At 57.8% G+C, this 19,389-nt stretch overlaps 2 protein-coding genes across 2 annotated transcripts in view; both read right to left on the reverse strand.

The window, feature by feature from the left end:
- The window catches only part of LEMD1 (LEM domain containing 1), a 66,204-nt gene that overhangs the window by 43,770 nt on the left and 3,045 nt on the right, over positions 1-19,389 (reverse strand). The window lies entirely within an intron of this gene.
- On the reverse strand, positions 5,172-13,898 carry BLACAT1 (BLACAT1 overlapping LEMD1 locus). Its single transcript, XM_061161183.1, has 2 exons — positions 13,811-13,898; positions 5,172-5,427 (listed from the first exon to the last, which is right to left on the reverse strand). The coding sequence occupies exon 2, from the start codon at positions 5,390-5,392 to the stop codon at positions 5,291-5,293; it is 102 nt and encodes a 33-aa protein (XP_061017166.1). The 5' UTR covers positions 5,393-5,427; positions 13,811-13,898; the 3' UTR covers positions 5,172-5,290.

A 19,389-nucleotide genomic window follows, 5' to 3' on the forward strand; every position in this document is an offset into this window, starting at 1 on the left:
CTTCAAGAGCATCATCAAAGTTTAAGACTTCAAGCCAGAGGAGAGAGACAGCTGTTGAGGGATTAGGGGGAGGGAAGGCGACAAACCCAGGCTAGAGAATATGTGCTAACAGGCTTTGGGCATAAAAACTGGACAAAGGTATGACGCCCAGTTGGCCCAGTTCTTTGGTGGAGGGGCAGAGGAACGGGAGGAACCGTTAGGTTCCCTAGTGATGTCCAGTATATCTGATTGCTAATTAACCAAACTTAGCTCTCCAGTCCCTTTCAAGGGGCCAGGGGTTGGCTTGTATCAACCGGACATTCTTCAGAACCAGCTCTGGTTTTCCCAAGAAGGGCAGCAACCCCAGTGTCATAGCTTTGTGGGAAAAACTCATTGCAAGCAGCAGCTCTTCCTTTTTTCTCTGGAGCAGCCTCTCAGGGAGACCATGGGGAGTTTTGATCTCACTGAAAACATAAAACTGAGTGCCTAAGCCAGCTAGAAAACCAAAGGCTCGAAAGTGCAGGGGCAAACTGCTGTCAGACAGTCCCCTGGTTGAGGGGTGACCCAGCAGGTTTTTGCTTCCTCCATTCCGCTTTCCCCTGCCAGGCCTCTGGGAGAAGGTGCTGCAGTGAAGGATGAGGGCAGAAGCCAGCCTGGCCTCTCTCTGGAACAGAGAAAGTCAGAGCTTTGAGCATCATGAACAATGGGATAAAAATAGCAGCGTTGCCATGGCAACGAAGGCTGGGAGAGTCCTGAGGATCTCTGGGTCCTGCCATCTCCCCCTCCAGCCTGCCTCCCACCTCTCGCATGGAACTCAGGGATGGGCAGAGGGAGAAGGGAAGGCTGCCCAAGGGGAGGGAGACAGGAGAGTCACACGCTAGGAAACCCCTGAGCTCCAGAGCCTGAGCTTTCTGCCAGAGCCTGGACTGCCCAGCTTGGGGGCTCTTGGATTTTTTAATTTCTTCCTCAGTATAACAAGTCCAGGGTAGCCCCCACACTCCACCCTCCTGGTGGACGGTCCTGACCCTCTGGGCTCCCCTGTGAAGAACCGAGGTTACTGTTTGGTCCTCCTGGTCTGTGGTTCTGATCCCAGGCAGGACTGGCCACAGCAGCCAGCCAGCACTGACCTGGGGGTGGAGGGTTAACTCCCCTGTCCCTCCGTTGAGCAGTGCCCTGGCCTTAGGGAGCTGTGTGTCGGGACCAGGGTGAGGGCAGGACCACTCTCTCTTGCTCTTGCTTCTGTGTCTGATGGGTGCAGCGTTGGCTCTTTGTGAACAGATTCTGGTTCTTGGTTCTTGTGTTGGTGTCAGCTTCATCACCTGCTGGATACAGCGGCCACCTTCACAGTGAACACCACGCTTTCTGGACCAGCATGCCAAGGAGTTCACCAGACCCAGCAGCCCGAGATTTCCTTCTCTGGTGAAAGCCCATCTTCATGGCTGTGAACCAAGTGTCTGTCTGCAAAAGTTCAAGTCACCCTTGGGCACATCTGATACAATGTACACCTTCCTATGAGGTAGAGAGGAAATGGGTCTTGTCACCACCTTTCTTGGAGGCGGGAGAGAGGAAGCAGGCTGTCGAGGTCAGGAGTCAGCCGTGGCAGAGCGCGGGGAGATGCGGGCCACAACTCTCCATCCAAGGACAGTCAAAGGTCCATCCCACATCCCAGAGCGCTGGGCAAAATGCACGTCCAAGTCTGTAGACAGCAGATTGCACCCTGAGGCACTTCCCCGTGCAGAAGGCAAGGTAATAACGTGGGGCGGGTCAGTCAGCTTGGAGATGGACTCACCAGCAGCTGTGCAAAGGGTTACATAAAGTGCGGCAGGGAGCAGACCCTAGAGACCCATCTGCAAGGTGTGTGTGTGTATGAGAGAGCGTGCACAAAAGTGGCACTTGGGATGGCCCCGGCAGGGCCTGGAATTGGAGTCCTGGCTACAGGAAGGAGACAGAACTGCAGGGTGTCCTGGCTCTGAGCAGGCGGGGCGGAGCGGGCAGGATTCTAGCAGAGGCTCTGGGTGCCTTGGCTTTTCCTCAGTCCTCCCACCTTTTCTTGGATCCACCTTATCACTCCCATCCGCCCTCCCCATATTTGCTGCATGGACAGAGCACAGGGGCGGGGGCACAGGAAGGCTGCAAGCGCTCTGGCTCCACAGCCCTGGCCCCACGGGCCTCCCAGACCCAGAGCCCTGGACTCTGCAGGGGGCTATGAGGACATTGGTGCCGTTCTCTCTTTGCAGTTGAGGAAACGGAATCCCAGAGACAGAAGGTAATTAGCCTAAGGCCACACCATCGTCCGTGACCAAGTAGGGCCAGAACCCAGGAGTCCTGGTTCTCAGCCCAGTGCTCTTTGCATCCCACTCTGCTACCTCGTGCATCCTGCACTTAGCTAAATTACTGCTTTTTTTTCCTCAAAAAATAATCATCTCCCTGTATTGTCCCATTGACTCATAAGCTCCGGAGAAGGAAATGACATTCTAAAAAAAAGACCCGAGACAAGAAAAAAGAGCCCTGGGGGCCCTCCGGCCAGGGTCCCAGACAACAGTCCAGTCGTGGGAGCCTCGAGCACGCTTCACCTCTTTATCCTGCCACTCAACAGCCCCCATGGAGGGGAAGTGCGCCTGGGGAGGGAAACTAAGGCCTCCATGTGTCTGCAAGGATTCACGCCACGCAGCAAGACCAGGAGGCCCGACCCCTCCTCAGAACCATCACTCCTGGGCCTCCTGCCTCACCCCCGGGCTCCTGGCCCCTCCTCAAGGTGGGGTCTGGGAGAGGATGCTGGACCGGAGGGAGGACACTATGGTACAACCTGATCTCTGGGAAGGAGTGAGACTTAGGGCCGGAAGCAAGGTGGCCAGACCCCACCCTCCCCACAAAGAACAGGAGGAAGAGTCTAGACTCCAAGCCCGCTGCCTGGGGAGCATGGTGTGTGGATGCCGGGGCTGCTTCTGCCTTTTGGGGTGAAACCTGTGCCCTGGGCTCACCTTCGAGACTCTGAGAGGAGTGAAATCCCTGTTTCGCTGAGACGGAAACTAAGGGACTATGGGGTGAGCTGCCGGGAGGCTGCCGCCGCCTCCTACCCAACTGCCATGTTGCCCTCAACCTCAGCCCGGGACGAAAAAGGGGCCACAGCTTGGAGGCGAAGCCAAGGGCAACTGTCTGCAGGCACAGCTGGGCCGTGACCTTGGGACCTCTCCATGTTTCCAGAGCAAGGGCTCATGGTATCCAGTATCCCTCCAGAGCCAGTGGAGATCCCCTGCGGGAAGCAGCTCTCCCCGAACAGGCTCAGGGCCAAACCCCTGCAGCTGAAATCCCTGCCGGGCCTGAGAGCAGAGAAGCTCTGGTTCACCACCCCTCCGGTGTGTTCCCCACTCTCCTGACCTTTCCTCCAGGTCAACCTGTGTGGTCAGGACAGGACACCCAACACCTCGCTCTCTAGGGATACAATTTCACCCTCCGCCACAGAAGTGACTTCTCGGGCTGCAGCCTTGCAGGCAAGTGCCAGAGCTGTCCCTGGCCATCAGGAGGGCTCTGTGGCTTCATACCAGGACCCTGGGGTACTTTCCTGACCATCTCTTTGCCTCATCTGAGGCCGCTACTGTTCAGGAGGCCGAAGAAACAGGGAGGTTTTCTTCTGTCCCTTGTGACCCCAGTGGCCATTATTGCTCCTTCCTCGAGGGAAGGACTTCTGTTTATAATTCTTTGGATATAAAAGGAAATAACAGATTGTAGAGGGCTTGGGCTAGGCGGTGAGGGCAAAGGAGGGGGCTGGAGGCTGGGAGGAAAGAGATCTTAAGCTGCGCTCTGGCCTTGCAAAGAGGACCTGGAAGCCACCAAACCTGCTCAAAGCCCAGGAAATGCCCCTGAGCATGGGGGTGGGCAGGACAGACAGAGGCTGCCAGGATGGCACGTGCCCTTGCTTCCAGCGGAGACAGCAGAAGTCTCCTGCCCTCCCCCACAACCCAGAGATGGGCACATTCCAAGCAGAGGGTGCACAGCCCCTTCTGTGCTGACCCTGACTCCTCTACCCAGGTCACTTGTTACGTGTCAGCAAGGTTATTTTGTCTCCGGATGCAGACTGTTCCTGGGCTGAGCTGTTCCAGTGACAAAGTAGACAGCAGACTCGCTCAAGACGCAGAACCTGCTGTGTCTCAGCCACTGGCTTCGCTGTGTGTGACCCTCTAGCACCCGAGAGGTCCAGGCACAGTGACAGAAGGCCAGGTTTCATCAAAATGAGTGGACAGAGGAAGGGAGGCAGAGAAGGAAGGAAATGATTTTTCGTTTGCTTCCCACCTCCTGGAAACAGGCTGGGAATGGGATAGATTCTGACCCTGAAGATAGGATTAGGGGACACGTCCAGGAGGGTATCAGAGTGTCCCCTAAAGGCACCACATGCAAGCATTCCCTCCTATGGCTTCTGAGAAGAGAAGGAAGGGGGAGAAGATGGGAGAACAAAGGAGGGGCTCGGTGTAGTGCAGGAAAGGGGTCCCTTGGTCTGGTCCCGAAGGGCAGTCCCTGAGGAGGCCCCGCCACATCTGAGCTGCAGTGGCCCAGATGGAGGCGAGTGAGGTCAGGCTGGGCGGAGGTGAGGCGGGCTGGAGGGAAGGCTGCTCTCCACGGTGTGGAGAGTGGGGCAGGGAACACGTGGCCTGCTGAGGTGAGGACAGACATCTGCTCCTTGTCCCTGTCCCTCCACCGCGCTCCTCAGTGGCAGGGGGCCTCCCTGTGGCCGGGCCCAGCGGGACACTGGGAGGAGATGGAGGGCAGGGGACTCAGCTCCTGGCCACGCTCCCGCAGACGTGGCTCCAGGCTCAGCGGAGGCTCCGGGCTTAGGTCCTGGGATTCCAGGACAGACTCCATCCTGGGCTTGGAGGGGTCTGCCTCACACTTCCACCTGCTTGAGGCTTCCTCCGGGGTCAAGGCTGCTTGGAGCTTCTCTGGCAGAGCAGCCAGTTTCCTATTTTGCAGCAGCTCTCCTGGCCCCACACAGCATGTCTCTCATGGGAGTGGTTTGTCTGGGCAGAAGCCCCCAGGGCAAGAAGATGCTTCACTCTTGGGGCCTCCCTGGGGCTTCTCTGACTCTGGAAGGCCCACAGCAGGTCCTGGGCTTCCCCTGGTGTGACCGGGTCTCTCTTCAGGGAGGTCTTGGGACTGGAAACTCAGGGGCAGGAGGCCAGGCCACACGGAGGCTGCTGTCTACAGGTGAGATGAGGTCAGGGGGTCAGGTCACCCGAGAAGAGCCCGGCTCAGAGGGAGGCTTCCTGCTCCGAGCCTCAGCCAGGGGCGGGGGCTGAAGAAGGGCCCCCGGTTCGGCTCACACCGCTGTTTCCCGCTGCCTGTGAGCTTCCTCCTTCTTTCGCTTCATCTTGCAGAAACCGTGGAGGCCGCAGAAGCAAGCGAAAGTGAACTGGGGCATGCCCTGGGCCAGGCTGTGGGCTGCTCACCAGAGATCTGCAGGGAAAGGCAGAGGAGGAAGGGGGTGGGAGAAAGGCAGGAGAGACAAGCAAGCTGGGGTTCACCGCGGGGACCCCTGAGGCCGCAGAGGTCCCGCGAGGCCCCTCTCGTCGCTGAGGGAGGGGCTGCATCCCCAAAGGGTGGTCTCTGAGAGCTCCGTGCATCCTGGTCTCTGAGGACCGATGCCCCGACTCGGCCCGGAGCCGGGCGAGCCCGGGGAGAGGGGGCCCTGGCTGCGGCCGCCCAGTCCCCGCACGTTCAGCTGCCTTGTCCCCGCCCGCCCTCGGCCTCCCCGTCCCCCCGCACCTGCCGCTGGGGGCAGGCAGTGCGCCAGCTCAGAGTGAGCTCTGGGCTGGACCACCGCGGGCATGGGGTGCCCACTGGGTGTCCTCGGGACCACACAGTCCGGCGATCCAAGAGCGGACTTCGGGGGCCTTGACGGCAGCCCCTCAGCCAGCACCACGTCGACGCGGACACCTGGCGCTGAGTCTCGGATTCCTCGCGCCCCTCACATCCCAGATTTATCTGAGACCCTTGGGGAAACCTATGGGGAACAAGAGGTACTTCCCCTGACACCCTCCTCAGCAGAGAGCAGACGGTTATTTCAGCCCCCGGGTTATTTTATTGAGCACTAGGCAGGGCAGCGGAGAAGGCAATGGCACCCCACTCCAGCACTCTTGCCTGGAGAATCCCAGGGATGGGGGAGCCTGATGGGCTGCCATCTATGGGGTTGCACAGAGTCGGACACGACTGAAGTGACTTAGCAGCAGCAGGCAGGGCAGAGGGGTCGGGGGTAAGAACATGGGTCAGGACGGGGCTGCTTCCCTGGTGCAAAAGTCTCAGCCTGAGGTAGAGGCTGAAGCCGGATCTACCCCAGCTGGGCGCACTGTACCCCTGTTCCGGCTGACACGACGCTCATCACAGGAGGCAGGGGCCCCTCTGGGGTCTGCGGAAGTTGGGCTGGGCCATGGGCGGGGTCGAGGCTCCTGAAGGCCAGCTCTCAGTCTGTACCGCTTTCTCCAAACACCGAGGCCTCCCTGGCCGCGGCCACCCGCAGACGCCTGCAGCTCCCTTCTCTGCCTTTCCTCTGTCCCTGGAGGGAGCAGAAGGGACAGAGGAGAGCCCCCTGCCTGGAGGTCAGGCCCACACCCTGGGCCTGCTGCGATTACTTCTCTTTCTGGGAGGAACACCAAGGACAGCCCAGATACTGCGAGGAAGCGGCTGAGAACAAGGAAGCATGCCCTTCCCCGCCCCGGCCCCTCCAGCCCTGGGAGGGGATGGAGTGAAGTGCACGGGATAGCCCCAGCCCTGATGCTGGGCACACGGGCGGACTGCCTCCATTGTCTCTGAGGGACCTGGCAGGGCCCAGGTGTGGCTCTCCGGAGAGTTCCACGGGTCCTGCCAACCTTGCTCCTCTGAACAAACTCCCTTCACGCTTCTCCAGGCAGAGCAGAGTGCCCAGCTGGCTGGCAGGTCCTCACTGAGCCCAGCACCCACAGTGGACTGGGTCCTGTCAGGATTCTCTCCTCCCTCCCGCTCTCAGGATCTTGGTAATACGGATAATGACTGTAATTAATAGGTGCAGCATATTTCCAATGGCCAGCTGGGTGGGCAGGAAGCCCAGCTTGAGTCAGCATGGGTAGGTAGACTGGTTATTTAATCACCCACTTTCCAGCACCAGCCACACACCCACTCTTCTGGAGTATATATAGAGAGCAGAGCACAATCTCCAGGATATATATAGACAGAGCCGAGACACAACTACTATATCTATCTCCGGATTCCTCCCGTGACAAACCTAGAGAGAGACAGGGATCTTAATGGGGGCTTAGGTGGCCTGGGTTCTATTCTTGGCTATGACGCTGGTATGCGTATCACCCTAAGCAAGTGAGTGTACCTCTCTGGGCCTTCACTTCCTCATTTTCGTGCTCCAGGAGATTAATCAAGGTTTAACAAATTAGACCCCAAAGCTAAGGGGCTGAAAGGGTAGTGGGAATCCTCGCCTGACCAGGAAGAGGGCGAGAGTCGGGGGGTCCTTGTAACCAGTGATTGTTAACACACACACTTTCTTTGCTGCAGGATGTGGAGTGAATCAAGGCTACTATCGACAAAGTTCAGGAGAAAGTGTCGGGGGAGGAATAAGCAGGCGCAACAAACTTGATCTGGGAAAGGAATTCACAACTAAAACAAGTCTGGTCCCAGGGTCCAGAGATCCTCTTCCATCCCCACCCTACTTCCCTTCCAGTGCCTGCTTTTTTAAAAACAGCAAAATGCACACAGCCACCCCAGCCCCCACCCGCCCTCCAAGCTAGGCCAACGACTGTGCCTCCCAGGGGTCTTTTGGGGAAGATGGGAACAAGCTGAATTTTCTGCCCATTGTCAGCAAGGTGGGGGATGGGGGAAGGAACCAGGACCTACACGTTAGAGGAAAGGAGGGCTGAAAAAGCCACTCAGAGCTGGGTGAGGGGCTGCGACCTGACCCCCTAGTGTGGATCTGGGGACCGCCCCCCTGGGAGGCCGGATCCCTGTTTCTAAGGGTGGAAGGTGTATTGGGGAAACCTGGTTACTCTGCTCAGGGCTCTGACCGGAAGTGCCTGGCTGGCCGCCTGTTCTCTCCCAGGGCACGCAGGGTCTTCACTTCAAGCCCTCTCGGCAGCAAGTCCCAGGGCAGCCCCTGCACCCACTCTCAGTGTCTGGCCTGCCGAGAGCCCCTCTCCTCCCCGCCCCGAGTCCCTCTGCCCCACCGGCAGGAAGCTGGGTGCCTTCTGTGCCCAGGCTCTGTGCCCCTTCCTTCTCTTCACAGTAGCTGGAGGGCTCCCCAGAGAAGCCAGACCTTGAAGAACCTCCTCTTACAGTTTCCAGGGGAAAAGGGTCAGAATGTTTGAAATGAATGGAATCTGAGAGTCTCAATGAAGCCAGCGGACCAGCACGGGGGGGGCACTCCCTGCTCACGTGTGCGATGGAAACTTCCCTTCCCGCTCTGCAGCTTTCCCCTCCAGCCTCAATTTCCCTGCCCAGGAGGGGGCACGGAGTTGAAAAACAGCTCCCAAAACCCAGAATAGGAAGGAAAGGGACGTGAACACTGGACAAACGCCTGCTCTCCCATGCTAGGCTGCATCTGACTGCAAGCTGTTGGCCTTGGTTGCCTTCCCATCCTCCTCTCTGGCTGAACCCCAGCTCAGGTCCAAGATGGTCTGGGGTAAGGGGCCCTAGAAGATTCTCTGCCAGTCAGCTTTGTGGGGACTCAGCACAAGTGCTGCCCACCCCAGAGCATCATCTCCAGCTGCCAGGAGTGTCCCCGCCTCCCTGCCAACCTTTCCCAACCCCTCACCCCCGCTTCACTCCGAGAGGACCCTGCAGACACCCGACAGGGTCTTCTAATTCCAGCTCCTTCAGCAGAAATGGGGCAGTGGGTCAGAGACGGCTGGAAGAGATGGTGGAAGAACCAAGAGGTAGACGGGAGCCAGAGCTGGCCAGAGGCTAAAACGAGGAGAAAGCCAGGGTTCTAGCAGACCACAAATTCTTAGGTGTCTCAAATTTTGGTAATGTCCTTCACCAAGGTGGGTGGGAGTAGGGGTTGGAAGGACAGGAACATATTTGCAAGTGTTGAGACAAGCCTGGAATTCTCTGACAGGCTAAAAAGGGATATATCCCTTCCCCCAACTCCCCACCCCCTCACACCCCCCACCTCCTGAAGCAGGGTAGCTTCCAGCAAGGCACTCTTGTCTGCACTCTGCTCCAGCCCCACCCCAGGTAAAGGGCTGAAGGGGAATGACCCTGAGAGGAGGGGTGCCCTTAACCTCCAGAGCACTGCAGAGCCACCACCGCCCCCCTCCTCCGCACCCCCCCCCCCCCGCCCCTCCCCAGCTCCCCTCAGCACCGCGCCTTTGTAATTAAAATATGGATTCACCTTCCCTCCCCACGCCATTCATCACGGGGAAGCAGCTGCGGCTTAGCAGGCCGGATTTGGGGGATTAGATCCGGCCGTGGAGCAGACACACCAGGAGAGAATTAAAGGGGAGTGAACTGGGATTTCTCTCCACCTCCTCCCCTCTGCCTCTCCCTCCTGCCACCCCAGAGCCTCACACCCCACGCCTTCCCCCAGAGTCTGGCCTCTGTAGGTTTCTGGGAACTGTAGTCTCCAGCCTGTGTTGATAAACAAGGCAGGCCAGGGGTGGGTGGTGGCACAAACTACAGATCCCAGGCCTTCTTCCCAGAGTTGGCAGCAGCAGAGCTGGGCACCGGCCTCCCGTCTCCTAGAAGCCCAGGTCTCCTTGGAGATTAACTCCTTCTTGGCCTGCTAGAGACCGCGTTCCAGACTCTGGCTCACTGGGCGCCTGGAATCTGAAGCCAAGGTCCCCTCTGCCTTTGATGGCTTGCCCAGGCCAGCCCCCACCCCTTGTATCTCGCTCGCCCACTTACGGAGAAAGAGAGGAAACTTTCAAAACTACAGGGCAGCCCCTCATTTACCAGTAGTTCTGGGGAACTTGGGGGCCTTAGGAGCTCAAGTGGTCAAAACACTAACAGTCTTGAAATGTCTTTATGCCCTGGCTTTCAGGGTCTTCCAGGCCTGCCTGTCTGAGGCTGGCTCATCCCCAGGGTCATCACAAGAGTGACTGGTGTCATCAGCGCGACATGGTGACATGGGCCCCCAAATGTCAAACTTTAAAGCCACCCCCTTCTAAAGATGGGGCAGAGATTTTTTTTTCGATAGTCTTTGCATTCAGAAGGCAGAGTTTTAGAAGTACAACTCCATTTCCACTAAAAACGGGATGAATATGGCTAGAGAGATTCACTTGAAACTCAGCAGCGTTAAGCACGGGCCCACTCTCCCCAGGGAGGCCTTATGCTGGGTAGCTCTGAAGACTGTGAAAAAGGCTTAGATTGCTCAGAGTATTTTAGGTTTCAGCAGTCTGCAGGCAGAGGACAGGACAGACGCAGCCTTCCGATCTGCACGTCGTCAGGGAGAGGGCAGGAGGCCAGCTCGCCTGTTCAGTTCAGTTCAACGGTTATGTGAAATATTTAACTGCTTATCTCTTCCAGGCCTGCCCCACTGGCAGGGGCCAAGAGACAAAGAAGAGCAAGGAGCTGCAGTTTTGTAACCCCAGAAGCACTCAGGCCCAGGCTCTGCAAGGGGGGACTCTCAGGTGAGAGGTGGGCTGCTCCTGTGCCCCTGTTAGTGGCTTCGACCCCTCCCTCCTGCTCTCCCGGTTCAGGATTTATTCAGCAAACATTTACCCAGCAACCCCTGCTGAGAGTCTGCCTTGCTGGAGCGTCACAGAGGGATAATAATCCTTGAAGGGGTCATCTGTCCCCTTCTTCCCAGGCCCAGCCCTGTGTCCGGGGCCTTCCTGGTAAATTGTGCAACAGGATTCCTGGGAAAGACTCAGCCTTAGGCAGGAAGGGGGCACTGCTCCAACCCCTGTTAATTTAGGAGACGGGAGCTAGAGGGATAGAATCAGGTGCCTGGATGTCCCAGAGGAACAGCACAGGCTCATGGGAGGGAGGCAGGGAAGGAGATGCCAGCCCCCCTCTGATCTCTGGCCAAGGGAACTCAGGGGGAAAGTGGGAAGCCCTGGCAAATTCTCATCCCTGTTCTTGCACCATCTAAGCGGGGCAAGAGGGGAAGTGGCTTGGATGAGCCCCAGGAAAAACCCAGCTGCCTTGGGCTTTCTCTTCGCTTCTGCCATTGTTTTCACTTCCCCCCTCACTTCTGATGGAAAAGGAGAACCCGGGATAGACAAAGGGTGATTACAGCTGCACCTCGGGGCCACTTGTGAAGCACCTCCTACAGAGGCCTGGTGAGGAGAGACCCCAGTGTGAGGCAGGGCTTTCCCATGCCCTCGCCTGCCGGCTCTCCCAGCACCCAGTACTGTGTGGCGAGAGCATCCATTTGAATCCCAGGCCTTCCCCTTCCTCACCACACGAACTTGGGCCAGTTCCTTAGCACCCTTGTGCCTTGGATTTCCCGTAAGTAAAATGGGATAGTAACAGTATCCTTTTCATGGGGTTGTTTCCAGGATTAAATGAGTTAGACCAGGTAAGTTAGAATCATGCGTGGTACATGGCAGGTAAATGCTGGCCGGGGAAATTAAGGGCTCTGAGACATTATAAGTAGCTTGCCTTCTGATTCTCAATACCAAACAGAGTACCCTCTGATCCTTCAGTGGTCTTAGACAGACGAGGGGCTGGAAGCGGGACAGAGGAGAAGGTGATTCCTCTGCTCTCTAGCCAGGCTGCCATATTTCCATGTGTTGGCGTCTTCCAGGATGGAGTCAGGCAGGTTAAACACAAAAGGAGAAAGAGCCCTGGGGAGCCCGGCAAGAGGGGTGACAGGCAGGAGGGTGGAAGGAGAACAGGCACCATCCAGAGACCCAGAAGGAGGGCGGTAAGCGCCTGGATGGGCAGGAACTTCTGCACCAATTCGAAGCCTTCCCAGCTTCATTCTGTTGCCTAAGCTTTCCCAGTTCAGCCCCTGAGAAGTCCTGAGGTCTCTCTCACACAGAAAAAGGCTGAGGATCCCGAGCTGACAGGAGACGTCACCAAGCCTGGAAGCAGAGGCCAGAGTGCTATGTGGTCCAGCGTCCTGACTCTAGCCGCCCGATCTCTGAGAACACGACAGGCCTCCGGAACTTGGCAAAGGGAGACGCACCAGCCCAGAGACCCCAGCACCCCTGAACGTTTCCTTCTGTGCTGAGGGAGCCTCCCTGGGGAATCGCTCGTCCAGCCTCTTCTTATGTGAGTGAGAGACCAGGTCCAGAGAGGGAAAGTGACTTGGCCAAGGTCACACAGCCTCCGGATCCCAGGTTACCAGACCCCCACATGCACTGCCCCCTCGGGGAGCCCCCTCGGTACCTGCTTTGTGGCTGCCCCCCAGCATGGTCCTGGCGGGGGGATGCGGGTGGTGCGGGAGTAGGCGTGCGCCCCTCACTGTAGCCCATGGCTTTTAGCCCTACATGAGTTTGGAACAGTAATCACATAGGAATGAAAAGCCATAGGCCACAGCAGAGCTGGGGGGGAGGGGGCGGTCCAGCGGCAGGAATCTCAAAAGGGAGCTGGAGGTTTCTAGGGAGTGCTCACTCATCTTCCCACCGACCCTCCCACACCGCCTCCCCGGATGCACAGGGGCCCCCCAAGTTACATTCTCTCACCATCCCCCACCACCTGCTGGGGCCTCAGCGGCTTTAAAGCCATCCCAGTAATGAGTTTCCAGTTCTCGCCCTACAAAGGCCCCACACAATGGGTCTCACTCTGGGGTATGAGGAGGGGTGGCTTCCTGGCCATAAAGGACCTCCTCAAATGTCCTTAATGAGCCTCCAGCCCCCTGCCCAGGGTCCTTAACTACCTCCTCCTCTAGAGAATAAGGCCGGATCTTTCAGCGCCACTGCTCAGCGCTCAGGACCAGTCCCATACTGGGCTCTCGCCTTACAAAGCTTAACCCTTTCTAGTCCAGCCACGGGAAGCAGAGAAGACAGAGGAGGGCCTGGGTTTACAGGGGTGAGCAAGTTTCTCGAGCAACCCCACGGCTGGGGGCCAGCCCACACTTCCTAGACTAGTGCAGGTGGCTAGCAACTGCATCCATTCTTGGGTGGCCCCAGAATTGGGGAAAGGGATCTGTCTTCAGACCTCAGTGGAGGCAGGAAAAGGCCTGACCTCAAAATCACTGCAGCTGAGGGCAGCTAGCTTTGGGGCCATCCCTGGGCGATGCTGGGGGAGAGGGCTCCTGGTGCTCTGCCTCTCTCACTGGAAGGCTGTGTGGTTGGCCAGGCACCTCTAGAACTAGGGTGAAGAGCTCAGCTGAGATGAACCAAGGTCTCGGGACCCCAGAAAAGATGCTCTTGAAGTCCAAGTACTGTCTCTTCACTCCCTTTCCTGTGATAGGTCAGTTGTGGGCCTGCATCAGCCTTGGAGGGCATGACTGCAGGGAAGCCCCAAGGGATTCAGACCCCTGAGCTGGCCTTGACCTCGCTCAGGGACCCCCAACAGGACGGGAAGAGACCCCAGGACCGGATCCAGCCCTGTGTCTGTCAGGGAGCAGCAGCACCCCCGCAGCAGCACCCCACCCAGCCTCGGGGCTGGCTCCCTGGCTCTCTCTGCAGGACCCTGGCAGGAAGGCCTCCTCTAGCTGGGCCACCCGCATGCCCCAGCAACCCCACACAGTGCACCCCAGTCTTGCCCAAACTTGGGACCAACCTCTCACCTGAACTTGGGTCACCGACCCCCAACCCAAGAAGCCTTTGGTTTCCCTGCCCTTCCTCTCCCACAGGGCCCCAAACCCCAGACTCAGGACCTGTAAACACCTATGGGCACCAAATGTCATGCCCGCAGCCCCCTCCCAAGGGACTCTGGGCCCTGGGCTGGGGTCCAAGGGTCTGCTCACCTGGTGAGCCCAGCGGGGCCCCTTGTCCGCGAGGTCTCCCCGAGATCTCCCTCACATCCCGCAGAGCCACTTCCTGCCTTCCAGCAGCCACTCGGTCTCCACTTACCCCCAGAAGCTCCAGGCCCAGCCCCCAGGGCAGGCCTGCTCCTCTGCCCGCCCACCGCGGCCCGCCTAGCACCTAGCGGTGCCCAGCTAAACTTGACTTGCGAGTGAGGACCTGGCCGGCCACCCCCGCCGGGGCCGGGATGGGGGCAGGACCAGGAGGTCAGGTATTCCTTCAACCCTGACTCGGGCCTGGGTAACAAAGGTCTCATTGAGCCTCTGGCTGTCTGGTCGGTGAAGCACAAACCTCTTGTATCTGCTGGCTTTTGATCTCACTGCCTCTGAACCAGCCATGTATTACTCACGTCCCCCTGCCGGGCTATTGGTGTGGAGGGGCTGTTTGGTCTCCTCCCTCCCTCCCCACCTCTTTTCTCTCCATCCTCCCCCCGCTGCTCCCCTCCAGCTTTTTTATGGTTTAATTTTTGGCAGGAGACCTGAGGCGGCTCCCTGGGGGCCCCCTCTCCCGCCTGCCTGCCCCTCCCCGTCTCTGCGGCGGAGCTTCTCTCCACGCTCACCACTCCGCCCTGGGGCCCTCCACATCCTCCGGCCTGGCACTGCCCGCCTGCCTTCTATCTCAGAGATCCTCAGACCTGCTCAGGGTGGGTCCTGCCCTCGGGTTCCTGGGCCACAGCTGGGACCCAGGGCTGGCCTGCCCACTCTGGGGCATGGGACAGGCTCAGCCCGGGGCCTGCCAGCCCCAGCCCACCTGGGAAGCCCCTGGGAAGCTCTGGAAGCAGGCAGCCCCTCTCCACTGGCATTTCTGGGGCCAGGAGGATTGGAGGGAGGGGGAGGGGAAAGAACAGGTATCAAGTCTCAGGTACTGGCCTGTCCAGAGCCCCTTGGAATGTGCAGGAAGGGAAAGAGGTCACCAGGTCTCACCTCCTTTCCTGCTTCCTCCAGGCTTAAGAACCTGCTTTCGGCTGAAAGACCACCACTTGCTGAGAACCCCAGGGATTCACCCTCTCAAGCTAGGGCCACACCCCTCTATTCCTGTCTCCTCTGTGGCTGCCTCTGAAGCTCTGTGGGGGGTGAGGACTGGGTAGGGCCCAGGCAACCCAAGGACAGATACACAGAAGCCACCGCACAGGCCGCTGGCCTCCTTGGTCCTGCTCCCCAGGACAGGCCACTCCAGGGGAAGACACAGTCACCTCTGAGGTCTGAGCTCTCCCTGAAACGCCAACAGACACTAGCAACGCCGGGGAGCCCTGCGGGTCCCCCATGTCTACACCCGTGGGGGCCTCTCCCTCTCCTGGCCCCCGGTATTCCCATTCAGCCGAGCCGAGGATGTGGAAAGCTTCTCCTGCCCAGATAGAGGCTCCATCCTTCCTGCTGCAGGCTCCCACTGTCCCTCCTGACTCCACACATTCTTGGGCCTTCGGTGAGAAGCCAAGACTGCCACCCGCCCGCCCAGCCCTGCTCCAGTGGTCAGCACTGCCTGTGCCTGGCTACGGGCCTGCAGGCTTGCAGGAGGGCAGGGGGTGGAAATAAGGGGGAGTGAATGGAGGTCAGAGACAGAACAGAGGAGGGGAGGAGACGGAAACAGGAGAGACAGAACAGAGACACTGAGAGAAACCGTGAAAGAAAAGGAAAGACATAGGAGGAAAAAGAAAAGGAACTCATATTTTATTGAGTGAAAACTACATGTCATGCAAGTGCTAGGCCCCTGTTAATTATAATCATTTGGTTAACGCAAACGCTATCATTCTTCTTCCCATTTGGTAGATAAGGAAACTGAGGCTTGCAGAAGCTGGGTGGGCATTCTGCTCTTAGAGAAGAGGGCAGGAGAAGGCTGAGAGAGAAAAGGAGCAGGCAGGCAAAGGAAGAACGCTGACCACGAGGAAAGTGGAGGGCTGCAGTGGGAAACAGGCAGAACAGGAGGAAGCAGAGAGGGATGGGGGAGCTGGCTGCCGGCTGAGGCTCGTGGGAGCAGACCTCAGGTATTCCTGACCTCCTGCCCTTCCCCTCAGGGCCATCTGACCGACCAAGCGCACACCCTGAGGGCCCGCAGGTGTGCCATCCCCTCTCCAGTAAGAGTGCCTGGATGCCCACACAGGCCGCAGAACAGACGTCCAGCCTGGAGACTGAAGCCTGTCTTATGGGGGACAGGCTGCAGCAGCTCCCTTTCTGGGAGCCCCCAGCCCCACTATTCCCTTCAAGAGCAACACTTAACCTCAGCCTGCACGGGGCCCTGGGGCTGAAAGTAAGGGGTGGGGGATGCAGGCTGGGCTCAGCCAGAGAAATGACCAGAAAACTAGAACTCCAGTGGGGCCAGGGTGCTGCCTTCCACCAGAGGAAGCCAAACACAGGGTGCAGAACCACTTCTCAAACCAGCGCACAGTGGCACTCAGAACCAGTATGCTAGTGTGGAAGCAGGCACTCAGAACCAGTACACTAGTGTGGAAGAAACATTTGCACCTGGAAGCAAGTTAGAGCAAACTTACTTCCCATCAATTCCAAGACAATGAATCCACACAGAAGCTGACTTCTGACTTTTCATAGACTTTTGTACTTGTGGGGGGCAGTTTGGACCCAAGCAGCCTTGCCTCTCTGCCCATGGTGGCAACAAACTGGGACGTTAGGAAGTCTGATGGATGGTACTGAACAGGAGGCAGTCACTCTCACTTGGAGAAAAGTTCACTGGAAGCATATTCACCATAAGGATGTTGGCTGAATTATATCGGTACGGATTTGTTGAATGAATGAAGGAAGAAGCTTGGAAGCAAGGGCAAGAGATCTAGGTTGTCCCATGGTTCAGGCGTGGTGTTTGTGTGAGATTCCCTCATGCCTGTATTCTCTGGGAGGAGGGTCCTTGTACTGGAGCAGGTTGTGGGTGGGGAACTCCACCCACCACAGGGGAGGGAGGGTCAAAGTACTTCAGAGAATGCTTAGGGATTTGATTCTACTGCCTCTGTCCCAAACAGGCCTCCAGATTTGGAGCTGCAATTGGACTGTTGGAGTCCCGAACCAGAACTGACCCAGATGGACCTGGGAGTCTCCTGTACATTGTCCTCCAGACCTGAGCCCGCCCAGCGGCATGCCTGCTACTAGAGCAGCACGGCCATCCTATTATTACTCCAGCTTTCCCCGTGGCTCTAATTCCTGTTTCCCAGCTCCGCCTCTACTTCAAAGTGTGACCTTCCTGCTCAGTCACTGACGGGAGCCCCTGCCCAAGGGTCGGGGGGAGAAGGGCGCCGCTCCACTGAGCAAGAAGGCAGAGAGGTCAGGCACGGACTTTCTTTTTCCCAAAGGCTTCCTCTAGCTGTCTCAGGAGCCTCAGTTCTGAGCCTTCTTGGGCAAAGACAGGAAGCTCCCCGCCTGGGTGGCAGGGTCCTAGGGCTCTCAGGCAAGGAGAAGCCAGACCTGGTGACAGCCTCAGGCAATAAAAGCACAGTGAAATTAGGGAAGTAGAGAATACAGGCAGAAGCTGGGGGGCAGGGGTGGTCCCTACAGGTCTGACACCTCCGCCCCTGCGTCTGATCTCTAATAAGCTCTGGTGCCGAGCTTGTGAGAGTGAATGCAGGAAAGGGTGTCTGTCACCAGAACCCAGTCTCCCCAAGTACAGGGCCCTAGCCACAGCTTTGTCTTTCAGAGCAGTCAGCTGTTACAGAAAAATACCATAACAGGCCATAAGCAAACTCACAGGCACTTCTACCTGAGCAACTGGTGAACATCAAAAGGTTCCAGGGCCTTGCCCAGGCCCTATTCCCCTCTGACGCCTTTCCTCCCACGCTTTCCTCAACTCACATAAGGCAACAGTGGGCCAACCTAAAAAACAACACGGCTGGGCTCTTCAAAAGCCCCGTGGACTGCCTCTCAGAGAAGCAGGCAGGCAGAATGGGTGGGAGCAGGCCTGTGGGCAGCCCCTCGTTTAGCAAACATGCGCAAGCACAGAAGACGGGACAGGCACTGTGCTGGGTCCAGGGAGACAGCACTCCCCACGCATGGCCACCAAGCAGGCAGTCCAGTGGCGAGACAGGCCTGGTGTGCATGCACACGACTGCATTCAGTCCCACCGCCCTGCCCCTGCTCCTGCCCGCCACCCAGAGTCCTCACACTGCCTTTTGGGGGTTAAACTGAACTTGACCCTTCCCCCCATTTGAGGGTCGGTCCTGCCTCTTCATACCTTTAGGAGAGTGACCTCGGCTGGATATTCTGTGTGTGTGTGTTCAGGTGTATGGGCAGGGCGAGCTGTTCTGAGTCTCAGAGGGTGAGCACCACCTGGAGGAAGTTCTGCCCGGTGTGTGTGTGGTGTGTGTGTATGTGGTGTGTGTGTGTGGTGTGGGTGTGCGTGGGGTGTGTGGGGGGTGTGGGGGGGGTGTGTGTGGTGTGTGTGTGTGGTGTGTGTGTGTGGTGTGTGTGTGTGGTGTGTGTGTGGGGTGTGTGTATGTGGTGTGTGTGTGTGTGTGGTGTGTGTGTGTGTATGTGGTGTGTGTGTGGGGTGTGTGTATGTGGTGTGTGTGTGGTGTGTGTGTATGTGGTGTGTGTGTGGGGTGTGTGTGGGGGTGTGTGTATGTGGTGTGTGTGTGTGTGGGGTGTGTGTGGGGTGTGTGTGGGTGTGGGTGTGTGTGTGTGTGGTGTGTGTGTATGTGGTGTGTGTGTGGGGTGTGTGTGGGGTGTGTGTGGTGTGTGTGTATGTGGTGTGTGTGGTGTGTGCGGGGGTATGTGTATGTGGTGTGTGTATATGTGGTGTGTGTGTGTGGTGTGTGTGTGCATGGGGTGTGTGTGGTGTGTGTGTGGTGTGTGTGTGGTGTGTGTGTGTATGTGGTGTGTGTGTGGTGTGTGTGTGTGTGGTGTGTGTGTGGTGTGTGTGTATGTGGTGTATGTGTGTGCGGTGTGTATGTGGTGTGTGTGTGGTGTGTGTGTATGTGGTGTGTGTGTGGTGTGTGTGTGGTGTATGTGGTGTGTGTGTGGTGTGTGTGGTGCATGTGGTGTGTGTGGTGTGTACGTGGTGTGTGGGGGGTGTGTGTGTGTGTGGTGTGTGTGTATGTGGTGTGTGTGTGTGTGTGGTGTGTATGTGGTGTGTGTGTGGTGTGTGTGTATGTGGTGTGTGTGTGGTGTGTGTGGTGTATGTGGTGTGTGTGTGGTAGGTGTGTGGTGTATGTGGTGTGTGTGGTGTATGTGGTGTGTATGTGGTGTGTGTGGTGTGTGTGTGTGTATGTGGTGAGTGTGGTGTGTGTGGTGTGTGTGTATGTGGTGTGTGTGTGTATGTGGTGTGTGTGGTGTGTGTGTATGTGGTGTGTGTGTGGTGTGTGTGGTGTGTGTGGTGTGTGTGGTATGTGTGTGGTGTGTGTGTGGTGTGTGTGGTGTGTGTGTATGTGGTGTGTGTGTATGTGGTGTGTGTGTGGTGTGTGTGTATGTGGTGTGTGTGGTGTGTGTGTGTGGTGTGTGTGGTGTGTGTGTATGTGGTGTATGTGGTATGTATGTGGTGTGTATGTGGTGTGTGTGTGTGGTGTGTGTGTATGTGGTGTGTGTGGTGT

This window comes from Dama dama, chromosome 14 (genome assembly GCF_033118175.1).
Source record: "Dama dama isolate Ldn47 chromosome 14, ASM3311817v1, whole genome shotgun sequence".
NCBI lineage: Eukaryota > Metazoa > Chordata > Mammalia > Artiodactyla > Cervidae > Dama > Dama dama.